The 16,348-nt window shown below is 37.7% G+C and overlaps 2 protein-coding genes across 8 annotated transcripts in view; one reads left to right on the forward strand and one right to left on the reverse strand.

Moving 5' to 3' along the window:
• DNAJC24 (DnaJ heat shock protein family (Hsp40) member C24) overlaps nt 1–12,988 on the forward strand; it is a 53,119-nt gene extending 40,131 nt beyond the window's left edge. For both annotated transcript variants that reach the window (XM_068398830.1, XM_068398832.1), the window contains one exon: nt 11,386–12,988. In XM_068398830.1, coding sequence (XP_068254931.1) covers nt 11,386–11,540 — 155 coding nt within the window. In that variant the 3' untranslated portion in view covers nt 11,541–12,988. The remainder of the gene's footprint in view (nt 1–11,385) is intronic.
• IMMP1L (inner mitochondrial membrane peptidase subunit 1) overlaps nt 1–16,348 on the reverse strand; it is a 58,124-nt gene that overhangs the window by 21,201 nt on the left and 20,575 nt on the right. For all 6 annotated transcript variants that reach the window (XR_011048002.1, XM_068398829.1, XM_068398826.1 and 3 more), the window contains one exon: nt 3,123–3,233. Coding sequence is in view for 5 of the 6 variants with exons in the window: in XM_068398829.1 (XP_068254930.1) it covers nt 3,123–3,233 (111 nt within the window). In the remaining variant the exon portion in view is untranslated. The remainder of the gene's footprint in view (nt 1–3,122; nt 3,234–16,348) is intronic.

Raw genomic sequence — 16,348 nt, forward strand, 5'->3', positions numbered from 1 at the left:
GCTATTTTAAGTTCCACACAAATACATAGTGATATGAACCAACAACAGAAGGGTATTTGTGATCTTGGTTAGAAGCAAAACTACAGAATTCAAGGCTCTTCAGAGGGCCTATGCTGGCTGGAGGTTGGGTGTCAAGTCTTTGGCCTCAAAGGCAAATGAGAGTAAAAGGGAATAGGAATATCCCATATTAGAAATCTAAGCTGATCTGAGTAAAGGCCCAGAGAAGGAAGTTTCTTAGGCCATTCACTATGGCACAAACCTCATCTTAGGCAACTCAGATCACACCTATTGTGACTTGACTCTTTTCAGTGAAAATAAACAAATATGTTTTAAATATTGTTTTGAAAATTTAGTTTCAAATTCATCACAGTAATCTTAGTGGTGGAGTTAGAATGAAAAATGATGTTTTATCTAGTCTGCGTGCAGGAGAGAACATAAGAAACAATACCCGTGGTTGGAAAGGAGATGGAACAAGCCTTCTATGTGAAACAAAGACATGCCACTGTGTGTAGTAATTCCCAAGTCTTTCTAAACTTATGACAGAAGTTGGCTGTGACTTGTTTGTTCAAACTGGCTAGTCCAATTAGCAGCTATTTCCCCTTGCCCTGTTTGGTTTGGCCTACATAGATCTGATCTGATGGATGGGGCATAAATGGGGCTAACTAGCTCTTTTGAAGATACACTACAGGTCTATTTTTGACATGGAGCCTAAGCCCAGCGGATACATAGGATATCCCATCTAGAAGCATGTGTTCTGTCAATGTGGGACTGCCTAGGCTTTTACTGAATTTGCAGCTACTTTGATTTCAGTGGCCTTTTTATGGAATGAACGCGTGTCTCAGAGTGGCAGTTGATATGGTGGCAGGGAGAAATATAATCAAGTATCATTATTTCGGTACGGGTTAAAAACTGATGCATCAACATTGACTGAGAATCTTAGGTCTACACTTCACAGATAAGCTGCAGAGAGAATTAACAGTTATGTTTTGCCAAGAATAGGTTGCCTAAATAAACTTGGTGCAAGATCTCTCTCTTCTGTTAAAAACTATTACTTCCAAATTAGATACGTTTTTTTGCATCCCTTACAAAAAATGGAACTTAGCATTCAAAGGCCCTGTTACATCTGCTTCTCCAAAATCCTCTTGCAGGTAAAGCCACATAAGCTTCCATTCTCAAGGCAGTAAAAGATTTTTCATGAAAGAGAAGCCAAACCTCTAGTAGATGACATTGAAAAGCACATATAGGCTTCTTGGCCAGTGGTCTACTAATAAGCTACCACCATGCAGACTAGCTGTATTCTGCTGCCTTTCACTGTAATAGCAACACACAATAGCAGATCACTGTATTCTAATGTGAATTACCATAAACAACCCAAACTATAAACACTCATTTGAAGAATAAACTCATTTTTGCTTTTGTTAAGCACCATATACTTACATCTCATTAAAATGTTAATAATCACTACCCTATGCACCATCATAAAACAACTGCTATAAAATTTGGTTAAATAATTGCTTTGATTAAGTGTCAAGTGATTGCATACTATCTTTTTAAACAGACAATATTCTGGAGTCCTAAAGTACTTCTTCCATATGTAATATCTGTGTGCAAGTTCCATTCATTTTACAGAGTTTCCTGCTGTCTAAATTTAGGGTTCAGTCCTGTCAGTCACTTCCATTAATCTCAAACATCTTCCTTGTTGGGGTACAAGCTGGACACAAATTTATTGCTTTGGAGGGACATTGTGAATAATTATGGCTGTCCACATACATAGGTTCTTAATATATACATTATTTGCTAACAGTCCCCTTAAAGTAGTAAACAGTAGTTTGTCTATACTAGTTGGAGAAATTTTTTTCCAGTCACATTACTAATACCACATTCTTATTAAGAGGGCTGTCAGCATATTAGCATCATTTGTATTTCAGCAGTTAATAATCCAAGCTAAAACTTGGGTCATAAAAATAGCCCTATTTAGAATCCACATTTTTTTCCTCTGGTGTACATGGTAAGGCAAACAATACAGAGATGGAACAGAGAGGATTCAATAAACACGTAGAGAAGAACTCAAAGCAAACGCTGTCCAGAAAGAACAGAGGTGAGACGAAACTCGGTGGTGGGGCTGAGTGGGACGTGTTATTTGGGGTTTAATAAGCAGTTAGTGATTATGGTCAATAGCTGCAAGGTTTTTTGAAAAGTCCTAAGCTGTGTTCATAAAATCTGTAAATTAAGTATATAAAACTTTGTTAAATTGGAAAGATCTAATCTTCCCTGTGCATGTAATACACGTGCTAAATTATGGTTTTGTGGATGTGCTGCAATACAAGAACAGTTTTCAAAAACCTTTTTTTATTGTTCTGAATGGCACCATTTTAAAACTCGCTTTCTAAATGCTGGTGCGTAAGTCTATAATACACACTCCCTAGTTTCTTAGATTAAACTTTTTATGGAGAGGAAAGAGTTTCTTCTTACTGGTAAATGAGTAAATTAATAATGCAGATAATATGAAAAAGTGAAATAAAGCTGTAGAATTGTTGAAACAGAAGTAGAAAGAACTATGGAGGTTTATGCAATACAATATTAATTCAAAGCCTTTTTTTTTAAATAAAAACGTGTCAGTGTTAGTTTAACAAGCAACAAGGCCAGTCGGCATGTCTGAAGTATGTGTGCAAGTCCTAGAAAAAGAACCTGTTCCTCCCTTTTGTGTTTTGAAGTATGGAACTACACTTCTCAAATTACAACAACCGTGAAATACGGAGCTGCCCTTTTCCACCATTTTGCAGAAGCAAGAATCAAATTAAGGATGGAATGTATACCTGAGCAGTAGGGTGTGTGTGTCTACGTTTGTGTTTTTATCAGGTTTGGATTTGCTTGCAAAATAATTCATTCAGTTTTCAGAGGCAATGACTGCTCAAAGAGTGCTGCTCAAAAAAATAAGTCCTCTCTCAAAAAACACCCTTGCCATTGTTGAAGTATTCTTTTACAGCAAGTGACCAGTGTGTTCAAGGTTTCTTTTACATTTGCTTTGGCCAGACAGTTAAGGAGGCAAGTTTTAATACCTAACACCCAGGCATTAAAAATGTATTAATGCAACTATTTTTAGGTACTATAAACATAAATACCTTAAAACAAATGCGTCCTCTTATCAGTCCGTAAGGAACAGGTCCATAGCACCTGGAATCTGTAGAATTCCTGAGATTATCGCCTTCTAACCAAACATGTCCTTTAGGCACCTATGGTTAAGCAAGATTGAAATATAAAAAGAAAATAGAATAGAATGCTATTAAGCATAGTTTGCCTTACAATATATTTTCTGATTTCTGTGTTCTGTATTTCATGAATGTATAATGAACTAATTTTTTATTGAATCTAGTAAGACACAGTGCCAGATTTGGAGCGATGAGGAGGAGTGCTCCAAAGTATCTGTTCTATCATGTGCTCAAAAAACAATGGTTTGCAACAAAAAATCCAAAATGAAGATGTAAGAGGTTAGACCAATGTGACAGGGTCATTAATTTAATAGACTTCAAAAGAGGTCATTAGGATGTTGACTGAAAATCTGCCCTCCTGTCGCAGTAACAGCATGAACAGGGCAGCCACACACTCATCAACATCCTGGGGCCAGCACCAAGGCTAGACCTGTTAGTAGATTCATGATGAACTAACTGGTAATTGATTGTGACATCAATTACGAATAATCTCATCATTTTATCGGAGTAGGCTTGTCAAAGTTCTAATTAAGATCACAGTTCACTCTATGTGCAGGCAGAATCCACAACACATTATATTGCAATAATGATGATCACAAAACACCAAATCCCTTTTTATAATTTGAAAATTAATGACGGTGACCTTATACTATATGACAAAGACCTTTCATTGCATATATATATTATGCATTAACTATATTACATACCATAGATTCATGGCATTCACTGACTCAATGCCAAAATGAGAAATAGCAACATAGCTCTATTAGTTACCTAAATAACAGTATAAAGCTTTCATACATGAAAAAGTCACTACTATACATACATCTTAAACTAAGATTTCTGCTTGCAATGTACAACACAATTTTAATATGTTTTTTTAAAAACATTTCAGATATAGATAACCGCTTGCAAGTTACCAAATAAGTTATTTTTCTAATCTGTTTTTGTTTCTAAAATTCTAAACCAGGCTGAAAATTTGAAAGTAGCAACATATTCTCTATCCAGATAGTATTTAACATGGACTTTAAGTTAACATACATTTTTCCAAAACCAAATATGCACTTGAAGCATTACTATGCCCATAATTCTGAAAAAAAAAATACAGAAACAAAATTTTAAAAACCCAATTTCAAATGAAACTCAACAGTTTGAGCAGCATAAACATTAATGTTTTAGAAATAAGCCACATGGACTCAGAAATACAATAGTCCACACACACAGAATTGGAGAATAACAGACTAAACAAAATGAAATACCACTCTAGTAGTAAAGTCTGGATGTAAACCATTAAGAACAGAACCACTTTTCCCCAGACAAACACTTGAGGGAAACACAGTTGAAGTGTAGTTGTTGGTACTGACAGGTATGTGACCAGGTAACACTTACTGGGAACCCTGCCTTTAAATAAGCCTTTTAGGCTCTTGCTTAGTCGTGCTCCCGCCTGCCTGTCCCCAGACCAGGATCTGAGGGTAGCACACTACCCGGCAGCCCCTTTGCTGAGCTATGGCAAATGGATAAGCTACGGATTAAGAACCAATAGTTTATCTCTGACAGCGGCAAAAAGAGACAGTAATCATCGAAAGCATGCGTGAGTCTCTCCATCTTCTCCCAACCACCCCACTGTACTCCTCTGGTATCCAGGATGGGTGCTTTGGGCATGTCAGAGGGCACGCCCCTGCCTCATCATTTTAGAATCTATATAGAATCATAGAATGGTATGGGTTGGAAGGGACCTTTAAAGGTCATCTAGTCCAACCCCCCTGCAAAGAGCAGGGACATCTTCAACCAGATCAGGTTGCTCAGAGCCCCATCCAGCCTGGCCTTGAATGTTTCCAGGGATGCGGCATCTACAGCCTCTCTGGGCAACATGTGCCAATGTTTTACCACCCTCATCATAAAAAATGTCTTCCTTATATCTAGTCTGAATCTACCCTCTTTGAGTTTAAAACCGTTATCCCTTGTCCTATTGCAACAGGCCCTATTAAAAAGTCTGTCCTCGTCTTTCTTGTAAGTCCCCTTTAAGTATCGAAAGGCTGCAATAAGGTGCCCCAGAGCCTTCTCTTCTCCAGGTTGAACAACCCCAACTCTCTCAGCCTGTCCTCATAGGAGAGAGAGGTGTTCCATCCCTGTGATAATTTTTGTGGCCCTCCTCTGGACCTGCTCCAACAGGTCCATGTCTTTCCTGCACTGAGGACACCAGAGCTGGATGCAGTACTGGCAGGTGGGGTCTCATCAGAGCAGAGGGGCAGAATCACCTCCCTTGATGTGCTGGCCACGCTGCTTTTGAGGCAGCCCAGAATACAGTTGGCTTTCTGGGCTATGAACACACATTTCCGGCTCATGTCCAGCTTTTCATCCACCAGTACCCCCAAGTCCTTCTCCTCAGGGCTGTACTCAATCCCTTCATTCCCCAGCCTGTATTGATACTGGGGATTGCCCCAACCCAGGTGCAGGACCTTGTACTTGGCCTCGAACCTCACAAGGTTCACATGGGCCCACTTCTCAAGCTTGTCCAGGTCCCTCTGGATGGCACCCTATCCCTCAGGTGTGTCAACCGCACCATTCAGCTTGGTGTCATCTGTAAATTTGCCGAGGGTGCACTCGATCCCACCATCTATGTCATTGATATATATGTGAAGCTGTAGACCAGCAATATGCCTAAACCCTTTTGAAACCTACTGATACTGGCTCCTTTCACAGTCTCCTGTGTAAAGGAGTGCCACCTTGATTGTCCTAAACTGGTCTCCTGCTAGTTCTGTCAAGGTCCTTTACTTGTTCTCCCAGTCCTTCAATACAGCAATTCCATATTCAGCTTGTCTGGCACCTTTGTTATTTTGTAGGCTTATCAGATTGCAGTCATGTGCATGGAAGAGCTTTCTCTGGGAAGGCCAGTTGGTTTCAGCAAGATGACTTTGGCTGTCCTCCTGCCGAGCAGCTTTACAAACAAAATAACCAACCAGAAGGCAATTTAAAATAAATAAAATTTCTGTCCTGTGTAGAATATGCATCTCAGCACATGTGGACAGACGTTTTTGATAGGTCTTTATTTGAGAATGTACCAACATTCCTATTCTCCTCAAATATTCTGTGATATACAGCCGATTTAGAATGTCCAGCAGCAATTGTTAGGTTAGGTGGATATTCATCTTCACTTATTCAGTGTACCCACCTAAAGCATTCACTGTGTCCGCATCTTACATGAGTTTGCTTTTCAGGTGCATATTACAATGCAAAGCAGCATTCTGATCTTTCTGGTGCAAACTCTCCTGTCCAGCATCTGCCAGAACTACAACTCATACATCAAATTTCTGTCATTTTGAAAGACTATGTCAGCAGATACACAAAAAGAAGCGTGGATTACTATAAAAGGAAGGTTTTTTAATGAAGTAAAAAAGCAAACCTACATTAACATTTCACGTTTCTGAAAAAATGTCACTTCTTGCAACATGCTACTGGTTCACACAGAGGATGCTACCAGCTCCCTATTTACTTACTTACTTACTCCTCTACTTTACTGGTTCCCACGCTTTCTCACTTTCCCCAATTCATAGGCAGAACATGAAGCTCATCTGTTACAATGTGAAATAAGGACCCGTTCATTAACACAAGCATATCCAAACACTTCTAGACCTTCCCATCTTTCTTCCATGCTCCAAACGTATAAAAAAATAAGAGTGCTTTTAACACCTGTGGCATATCACTTACTACTTCTAACACTACTAACAATTACTTGTCTAGACAAGATGTTCATAGTTTGCATTCCAGAAAGAACATTTACAATAAACTATATTCCTGTGTCCTGAAATTCTTATGGTAACTTTCATGGTTCTCCATGGAAGGTATGACAGGACCCTATGCCTCTAAATTTGTCTTTAGGAGTACTGTCACCATGTATGATTCATCTAGAGATAATACAGTGTAATACCTTTGTATGGTGCCTGTCCATCATCTAGGCACTTCATTACAACCTAGAATTAAGACAAGCAATAAAAATCACATGAATTACATGAAAATGAAAAACCAAATACTAGTGACAGGCCATAATCATTAATTAAAAAAAAAAAAAAGCTGTTTACACCCCTTTGAAATAAAGGCTAAAGCCAGAATCCTTCACAGGTTTACGCACCAAGCTATTTCTAGACCACGTCACTGATTTCAGTGGGATTACTCACGTTGAATAAAGTGAACTTTGAGTATCAACCTCTGCAGAATCAGGACTCAATCTGAAACACCTCAAAGCTATGCAAGCACAGTAGCTCGGAATAAGATATATTTTTAACCAAACAAAAAAAATAACTATTGAAAACTTGTATTTGTAGTAAGAATATATTAATTACACACCAACAGGCTGCTACTGCCAAAAATCCAAAGGCAATGGGAAAGCCGGTTGCTTGACTGTTCACAACGTTGCACATTTTGGTATCTACAGGCTATGGACCACGGACCTCTTACACAAAATTAATTGTATCTATGCAGTACAACTAAAATCACAGTTACCATTGCTACACACAGAAAGACTGTGAATACAAAAAAAATATTGACAAGAGTGCCAAAAGCATTTAACTTCGGCTGGGCAGCATTTCAGTTCTCCCTTACACATAGGCCAGAACTACAGTGTGAAAGTCTCCCAAGCCCAACAGCTGAATTTTCACATAACTGACCAGAGGGTCACACACCAAACCAGCAATTCCACAGCAGTGCAGGTTCACGTGAAAACCCGCTGCCTCTGGCAGTCTGCAAACTACTCTCTGCCTCAGCAACCCTTGTGCCTCTGGTTTTGTGCAGATTATCTGAGGATTTATTTCCAAGGAGCAGCAGTTCTCAGGCAGAACCGGCTATCTGAGGTGCAGCTTATATGCACGAGAATACAGGACACTGAGCAGAGACATGACTCTTCCCCCTTCTCCCTTCCAAGGCTCCGAGGGCTCTGGTACAGGAGCAGATAGACCAGAAGAGCAAGATTAGCATTTAGAACAACTGGGCTTGTAGCAGTAGCTTATTCTCTTTCAGCTCTGGTAAATAAGCATCTTTCACTGCAACAAACTGGCTAAATTTGCAGGGCTGTTGTCATTTACTTAAATGTATAGTTAAAGTGGCAAAACTGAAGTACAGGTCAGCTATTTGATGCATATTTACTAGCATGAAACATTAATTTACATAAATGGGTGGGGGCGGATCAACAAAGAATTACATTCTTTTGGTCTTTTTACATGATGCCAAACTTTGAGTAATCTCACCAACTTCAAAACCAAGAGATGAGATGCCTACATGGCATTAACTGGAATACTAAAAAACTAATACACTGCAAATAAGATTAACAAATTATCTGCCTCAAAAATACCCCCAAACCCAACTAAATGAAAATAGGCTTTTCTGGTTTGGGTTGGTTTTTTTTTGTTTTGGTGGGGTTTTTTGGGGTTTTTTTTGTTTATGATTTTCAGAGACTTTGTGGGAGGAGGTACTAAAGATGGAGAAATAGGGATTTTTAGTAAATAAGTGGAGAATTATAAACACAAATCTCTTGCAATCTCTCCTTTTGGAATTCCAAGCAGTCTGTGTTTGCCAAAGAACATCAGCATGTACAATCAGCTGGGAGCAGATGAAGTTTGAACTTTCATAAGGTCACAGGTATTCACATCACCTCCAGCAATATCAAAGTTTCAAACTTGAGAAGAACTTTAAATCATTCCCATCTTTTCTTTTCAGTTCAGAGGCTTCCTTCTTGAGCTATGATAAGAACTAATCTCAGTGCTGGACAAAAGAATAAAGTCTGCAAGTTCTCATCTATCCCTACTAAGGTCTATTTAAGTGCCTCCTACTTTGGTACAAGCAACAAATGTAATTGCTTCATGGCCTGCGGGTGTTCATTTAACAAAAGAAGCTTTTGTGAATAAACCACAGGTGTTACCTTTCTTGATTAAAGTGAAATATGATGAAAGAATCTACCATATCAAATGACAAATTTACTAAATACTGATTAAATTGCCTTATTTAAGTAAATTGCATCCAGTTAGGATAAAATATACACCGTAGAAATGCGGGAGTTTGTTTTATCACTCTATACTTAAAGTCTCACATAACTATTCCTTAATCCTTTATTTATTAATTCAGAACCAAGAGCGAATAATGCCTAACAGATACTCTTTTCAATGATCCAGTTGCTCTAGGCACCATTTCTGTAGGCTTATCATAAATGTTGTTTATATTAAGGTTGCCATCTATATAAAACCCAACAACTTTAATTCACTCAGTATTTTCAAAATCAGCATAAGCATTTACATTTCCTTCTTTGTGCTGGAAAAAGCTATGCAATGGTAGCAACCACATCGGAACTTCAACAGTACAGCAGATATTAAATCAGCATCTTCTAAGTATCACCAAAAGGCTGAACTACCTGTAATTTAATACTTCTTAAAAGAATAGAACAGAATGAATTTACCTTAAATTCATAGGTACTTCCAAACAGTTTAGCATTTTCTTTTTACTTGTTGAACAGTTTAAGCTGCTTATGAATAAGACATAATGTACTTGGCCCAGTTTGTTTAAATACACATATTAAAAAGAATACACTACGACCTTGGTCCAGGTTATTATGAGAAAAGATGACAATGAAACGCTAACAGATTTTTATACGGGAACTAAATTCACTGTGATGAAATATTTATATTATGAATTCATTCTCTATATTGTCATTGGTTGTTTTAATAGAAAATTTATAAAAAGGTAAGATCTGAACACTTGTCTATCTTTAAGTTTTGAAATTAATTATTAACCAATATTAAAATCACATAACCTTCAATGGTAGCAATGTTAACTCATACTACAAGGAAACTAAGGTATATTAACTTAGATTTGAATTTGTAAGACATTTTTGTCTATCGTGCAAGCATACCAGTTGAGCGTTGTTCTTTAATAAAAATTTGGGGAAGCTGTTACAGTCATATGTCAAAGCATTCATTGGTTATTTCAATGTTTGGTTTTTAACCATTGTTGCTCCTTCTAAACTTTGTGTAGTGCACAACTACCTACCACTGTTCCTGAGCTTACTTACTTGGAACTTAAAAAGGTCTGATCGCTGCACTCCCTGCTTTATGGGAAAGGTCACCGAATTTTCACATCAGAAATATCTATGCCAGTCAAATCACAAAAAGATTACGCTTTCTCTCATCGTCACTTTTTGGCTGTTGCACTGTTTACAGCCTCTCTTTGCATTAAAACAATGGTTCTCTTGAAAACAGAATCACTTTGCTTTAAATAGTGAAAAATTAGATAATCCACTACAGTTCTGAAATTTTCATATTTTGTAGATGTTTATAGGCCAAAACTTTCGAAAACAAATTTCCTAGCTACATTTAGGAACTCCTGAAAAAAATTTAAGAATATTGTTGTGATTCATCAGTCCAGACTATTACTAGTTTTCTTGATTTATAGAAGATCGATATTTTGGAAGAAAATAATGATTACAAATCCAAAGATTACTTAGCAGTTTGCATTGGCTTTCTCACAGCAATCATTAAGAAGGATTTGATTCTTTTCTTCTCCAGAAAACAGATGATCAGGTAACAGGGTCACCATGAAGTATAGGTTTCAGAATAAAAAACCTATAGGTTCAAACCCCAACTGGAACTTACTGGTTAAAACACAAACCCCACTACCCTCACTGGTATGCCCTGGACAAAGGCATAGCTGTACAGAGTGATCTAGCTAATAAGCCTGGTAGCAACAATGGCCCATAAATACCCTGAGCAGGGTTAAGGAATCTTAGAAGTATCATCTGCCAGCTCCATCAGGAGTGACCTGAATATCTGCTAATCAGCCTAAGGCCTCAGCTCTGCAAGATCTCATCGTTTAACACAGTCAGAAGGCCTTAGCTAGTACATACAGAGGAAGAAAAGAAATGAAATAGGTCTTTCATTCAGACGTGAATCTGATATAGGCAGACTAAAACTTAGTCCTTGAGTAGTTGGTTTCATCATCCTGAGCAGCTTCTTGGAACAGAGGAATAACAGAATCATAAAATCTTGAAGGTTTCAAAACTGATCTGACCAGTACTGCCAAGACTGTATGTATTCCACAGAAGAAAAGTATCTAGTGATATAAATTCAGAAATGAGTGATCTTGAAACAACTTTCCCTCAAATCAACAAGGAGATTTCTTTATGCTTTTCCTTCAGGAATGAATTGGCTGAACAGAAGAGCCAGGGCACTGTGTCAGAGCCTGAGCAGTGTTCTCCCCGCCCCCAGTGTAGCTGGCCTGCACTCAAGACCAGCTGATATGGTCCAGCTGTCTCATCTTGGTTCAGACTGTGTGGAAGAAAAAGCTGTTTGAGAAAGATGTAAGAGACCTCGGTGGGAGCTCACTCAGGAGCTGCATTTGAGCTGAGCCTCTCACTGCTGTCCCGTGCCTCAGCTATGGTGCCGGCATGCCCATGTCTGGCCACCCACCTCCCTGACCCCAAAGACACGACGATAAGCTATGGTGAATGGTACCCAGTGCTGTTGTGTCAAGTCATGCCACTCATATGTTCTTGAAAAATCAAAAACAAAACTGCAAACGTAAAAAGACCAATCCACTGGAGCAGAAGAAACCCTGGAAATATTGGGAAGTAGATTGATAAAATTCTTTGTGTTTCTTTTCCCTTGAATAATTTAGTTTTGACAAATCAGAATTTTTATTTCAAATTACTTCTCAGAAAATTCAAGATGAGCTCTAGTCATGAACTCTGTACTGGGATATAGAGGGATCTGCAAACTGAACAAATCTGCAAACTAAACAAATACGCCAAATCAGTTCTCCTTTCCCACCAGAAATTTAGCATACCTGCTGCTTAAAATCATGGTATAACTTTCTCTCAAGCCTCTAGAATACAAGAACTAAGGAGAAGAAAGAGTAAGGTATTTCCTTTCTCCAACCAGCAACTATTAAAACTTAGATTACTGAAATACTAACCATGAGTATGAACTATCTATTAAGATACTACAGACAAAAGAAAAAGAACTAGTGTGTTGAGAACTTTATTTTTAATTGCTATTTATGATATTTTAAAGAGACTATCCAGTGGTATTGAGCACTCTGAAATATCAAACCACTTTTCAGTGTCTTACGTTGTGCATCCAAAATCTGTAGTACTGTCTAGTGATTAAGATATTGTGCTGTTTACATTAACATTACCTTATTCTTAGTACCCACATAATATTCTTACTGCTTTTGACAAGGACTGTTTAAGAGTTAATAGCGCTGTGTAAGACCACTTCTCTGATCTGCAAACACAGTAAGATGCATTATCTTCAGAATTATGTTAGCTCTGGAGTTAACCACAGGATGAAGAGATGCCATCTCCGCAATGAACCTCATTTTTAGCACAAGGTAAACATACTTCCCCCACATCAGCTAGTCTCACAGCATTAGTGGCGTGTTGTGATTGATTACCAGCAGAGTGTTGCTGAGATATGGATTTGTATCTCAGCTTTTTATCACTATGACTTGCAAAAGGCAGTTCCTTATTTACAGACTCTAGCTGTATTAAGTGACATTATTAGGTACTACTTTTGTTTAAGTGACACAAAGGCTTAGCATATTGGTGGTTTATGACATACAAGCTGTTTTAATCTGATGACTTACCCCTCACTTTTTCAATTTGTAAATAGGAGCTGCAGCACAAGAACATATGGTACTAAAGAAATTAAAGCTAAAGTAAATGGCATTAAAACAAATTCAAATATAACAATAGGATACTCTATCTGAATTATAAACCTGGATCTGTATTAAGACTTTTAAAAACAGGAAATAAAAATGTGAATATGAAAGTTAACCTTTCAGGTGTTTGGTTTTTTTTTAAAGACCATTTCAGGGGTTTACTGTGATTGAGTGATTTCCTAATTAACCCTCATTACTTAGATCTTATAGTTAAAAGAATAAATCAGTAAATATATTTTTTTATAATTGAAACTAGGTCTGAATACCACCTATGAACTTTTGGGTTCATACCACATTGCTTCTGATACAGTGAAAATATGTTATGCATTCTTAAATGGTTATGTCAGTAAATACACTTGCTTATATCTATAAACACCATCATTGAGCACAAAACCAAAAAGAGCCCCGTGAAACTGCCAGCCTAATGCTCATATTCCATACCAGATATCGATAAAAAGGCAACGAAAAGAAAAATTACATTTTCCTAACTTTGTAATACTGTAGGCAGCTTACTCAAAAAAGGAATTGCATTATACTTTTCATGTAAGTAGGAAGATTTCCCTCATTATTCTTCTTCAGGTAAGCTCCAACCTCTAGCATATGAAGCATCATGTACCATAAAGGATCCAAAGTAACGACGTTCCTTATGTACTTAAATTTTAAATTTAAGCATGTGCTTAATTTATACCAGTAAATTTGATATGTGGGATTAGTTCCATCAGCTTGTAATCCAACCATGACTCCATCAAACACAGATTTTTGGTACAGTCTTACACCTAGTGCACTCTGACAAAAATAGTTTTTCTCTTATGATGTATTACTTCAGCAAAGTATAGCAGCAAAAGTATTTTTATACCACTATAAAGACGTTCACATAAACGCCACTGCTATACTGCATTTCTACTCAACTGCAATATCTCTTCTCAGAACAACTTATTCAACTTATGTATGATTTTTTTATTTTTCATTTTTCTTATAGCTTGGAAGGTTGGTTTGTTGTGATTTTGGGTTTTGTTTTGTTTGTTTTTTTAATCTACAGGTATCTACTTGGTTGTTTGCAGCAATAAAGTATCTCACCTGTGTAATTTTACAGAAAGCAAATTGTAAGCAGAATTCTCCATTCTTTATATATATATATATATATATATATATATATAAAAAAATATATATATATATAAAAGCCATCCTGAGAAGTATATTCATGAATGAAACAGGACTGGAAACAGCATATGATTTTAGCATACTCTTAGGCTTCAGAATAAGAATTATGTATGATAATGCTTCTAAGCACAAAAATCCCTAACTTAAAATCTGTAAAATATGCCAACACTAACATTGACACAGTGAATGCAGGCTAAGCACAATTCCTCCTAATATGACTATAAGGATTCTCCTTTTGGTGCGACAAGAGAAGCAGCTGCTTAGAGCTGGTTTCCCTCCCAGCTGTGTTAAGTATGTTGTGCTGCTGTTATTCTGCCATCTCCAGGGACTGGCTGTCTCATAATACCCAACCTTAGCTGGCAGATAACAAAGCAGAGTTTTGAACTACCTAATTTGGTAATATTTCTGGCATCTCATACTTTGTATTTACTGTACTGTAATAAGTTTGCAAACATGACTAATTATTCACTATCACTCCCCAAAACAGGAGACAAGTTAGTCAGGAAAGCTGAGCAGTTCACTGTAATAAAAACAAACTGTCCTCTGCCCTTCCACCCTTTGGAGTCACTGCATTTAAGTATCAGTCAGAGATTTCTCATTTTAAAAAAAAAGCAGTTAGTAGCCTAATAGAAATAACAAAACTCATGATGATTTCTAGGCTTTGCTCACTCAAGGAGTGCCTGCAATTGCACCTTTCTCTGGCAGGCAGACACCCCCGGCAGCACTTCTGGCCCTTTGGGATCCTAGCCAAGGCCTTTCCTCAGTTTCAACAATCTTTTTTTCAAAACCCAACTCAGGTTAATTCTTCTTAAGGAATTAGCAACAAACCAAGTAGCCAGTTCTCCGCACATCTGCTGCTGCTATGTGCTTTGAAGAATTTTGTGTCTGAATTAAGAGAAAAAGTGCATAGCACAGTGATTCACTAAAATCAGGAACCCGATTAGACAATTACATAACACAGACATGTATCACTTTTTCCCTTCCCCAACAAGAACAATTTACTTAGTGAATAATCCAGTGTAAGTTATGAGCATAAAGTGCAGATACCTATGTTGAGAATATACTCTTCTGTAAAGGAAAGTGTCTCCTGAACAGATGGAAAGATCTACCTCTTCAACAACTACAGATAGGAGGAAAACAGATATGCACTAACAAACTAAAGCACTTCCATTTAGATCGTTTCTCCTGCTAGATGCAAGTTGTGATGTAAGAACTAAGAAAATTTGCATGTCACTGTGCTGTATTTCCACACATTAGCCTTTATAAAACACAGACAGGAAAACAGGAAATGGACTCTGCATTCCTCATCCTCTCATTCTCCTTACATTTTGTATTAAAATTGAAGACAAGAAATCTTGCACCTAGGGCAGAAATTGCTCTGCTGGACAGTCATTTTGTTACCTCAGGGTCTCTAGAAAGGCTGACATCCTGTTAAGTACACATCTTTCCTGAACTTCCTTTTCAAGACTAACATAAGTAGGAATAAGATACTCAGAGAAACTCAGTTTGCATCTTCTGTCAGTGTACACAGAACTCAGGCTTCCATTTCAGATCATTCTGCTCTGAGAAATCCATATTTCATCTAAATTACTACTCCCATAGGAGCTAGAAAATTTCTTCAACTTGGTAGGAAAGGTGGGTTGGGGCTCTTTGGGGTTTTTTTTTTTTAGTTTTTTCCTTGGTTAAACGGTAACACAATTTGATTTATGGAAAAACTAAATGCTCTGTCCTCCCCTTCAAAACATAACAGAGAATGAGTTCCTTCTTTCTGTTCACCAGTGACAGAAGTGTGAACAGAAGCTCCAGCAGTCCTGGCACTTGATCAGGAGGGCACAGGAGAGGCAGGTGACTGAAACGTCTTGCCTCCACACTGGAGTGGAACAAACAACAAATTCAACCCCTCAGAACAGGGTATGAATTGTATCCTTGCTTTCTGGATACAAAAATCCAGACACAATGTAGACAAGAATTTTGTGATTTTAGTAAGGAGAGACTCCACTTCAGCTGCTTAATACAAATGAAGCAATGGTACCTGAAGGCACGCTGGTGAAGTCAGACGTCTTTATGGTAGCTAAACTCTTCAAGGATTTATCGGTCACAAACTGTAGCTGGCTGCAAGGAGTGTTCCATAAAATTCTCTACCTTCACAGCACAGGCCTTCAGCTACAGGCCAGATACTAAGTCTTCTTATTGTAATTGTGAGGATGAAGTGGATATGAAAAGGCAATAGAATATCTTTCTTTCAAGATCCAAAACACCTGTGCAAAATCTGACATCTC

The sequence above is a fragment of the Nyctibius grandis genome, chromosome 4 (assembly GCF_013368605.1).
Source record: "Nyctibius grandis isolate bNycGra1 chromosome 4, bNycGra1.pri, whole genome shotgun sequence".
Classification (NCBI taxonomy): domain Eukaryota; kingdom Metazoa; phylum Chordata; class Aves; order Nyctibiiformes; family Nyctibiidae; genus Nyctibius; species Nyctibius grandis.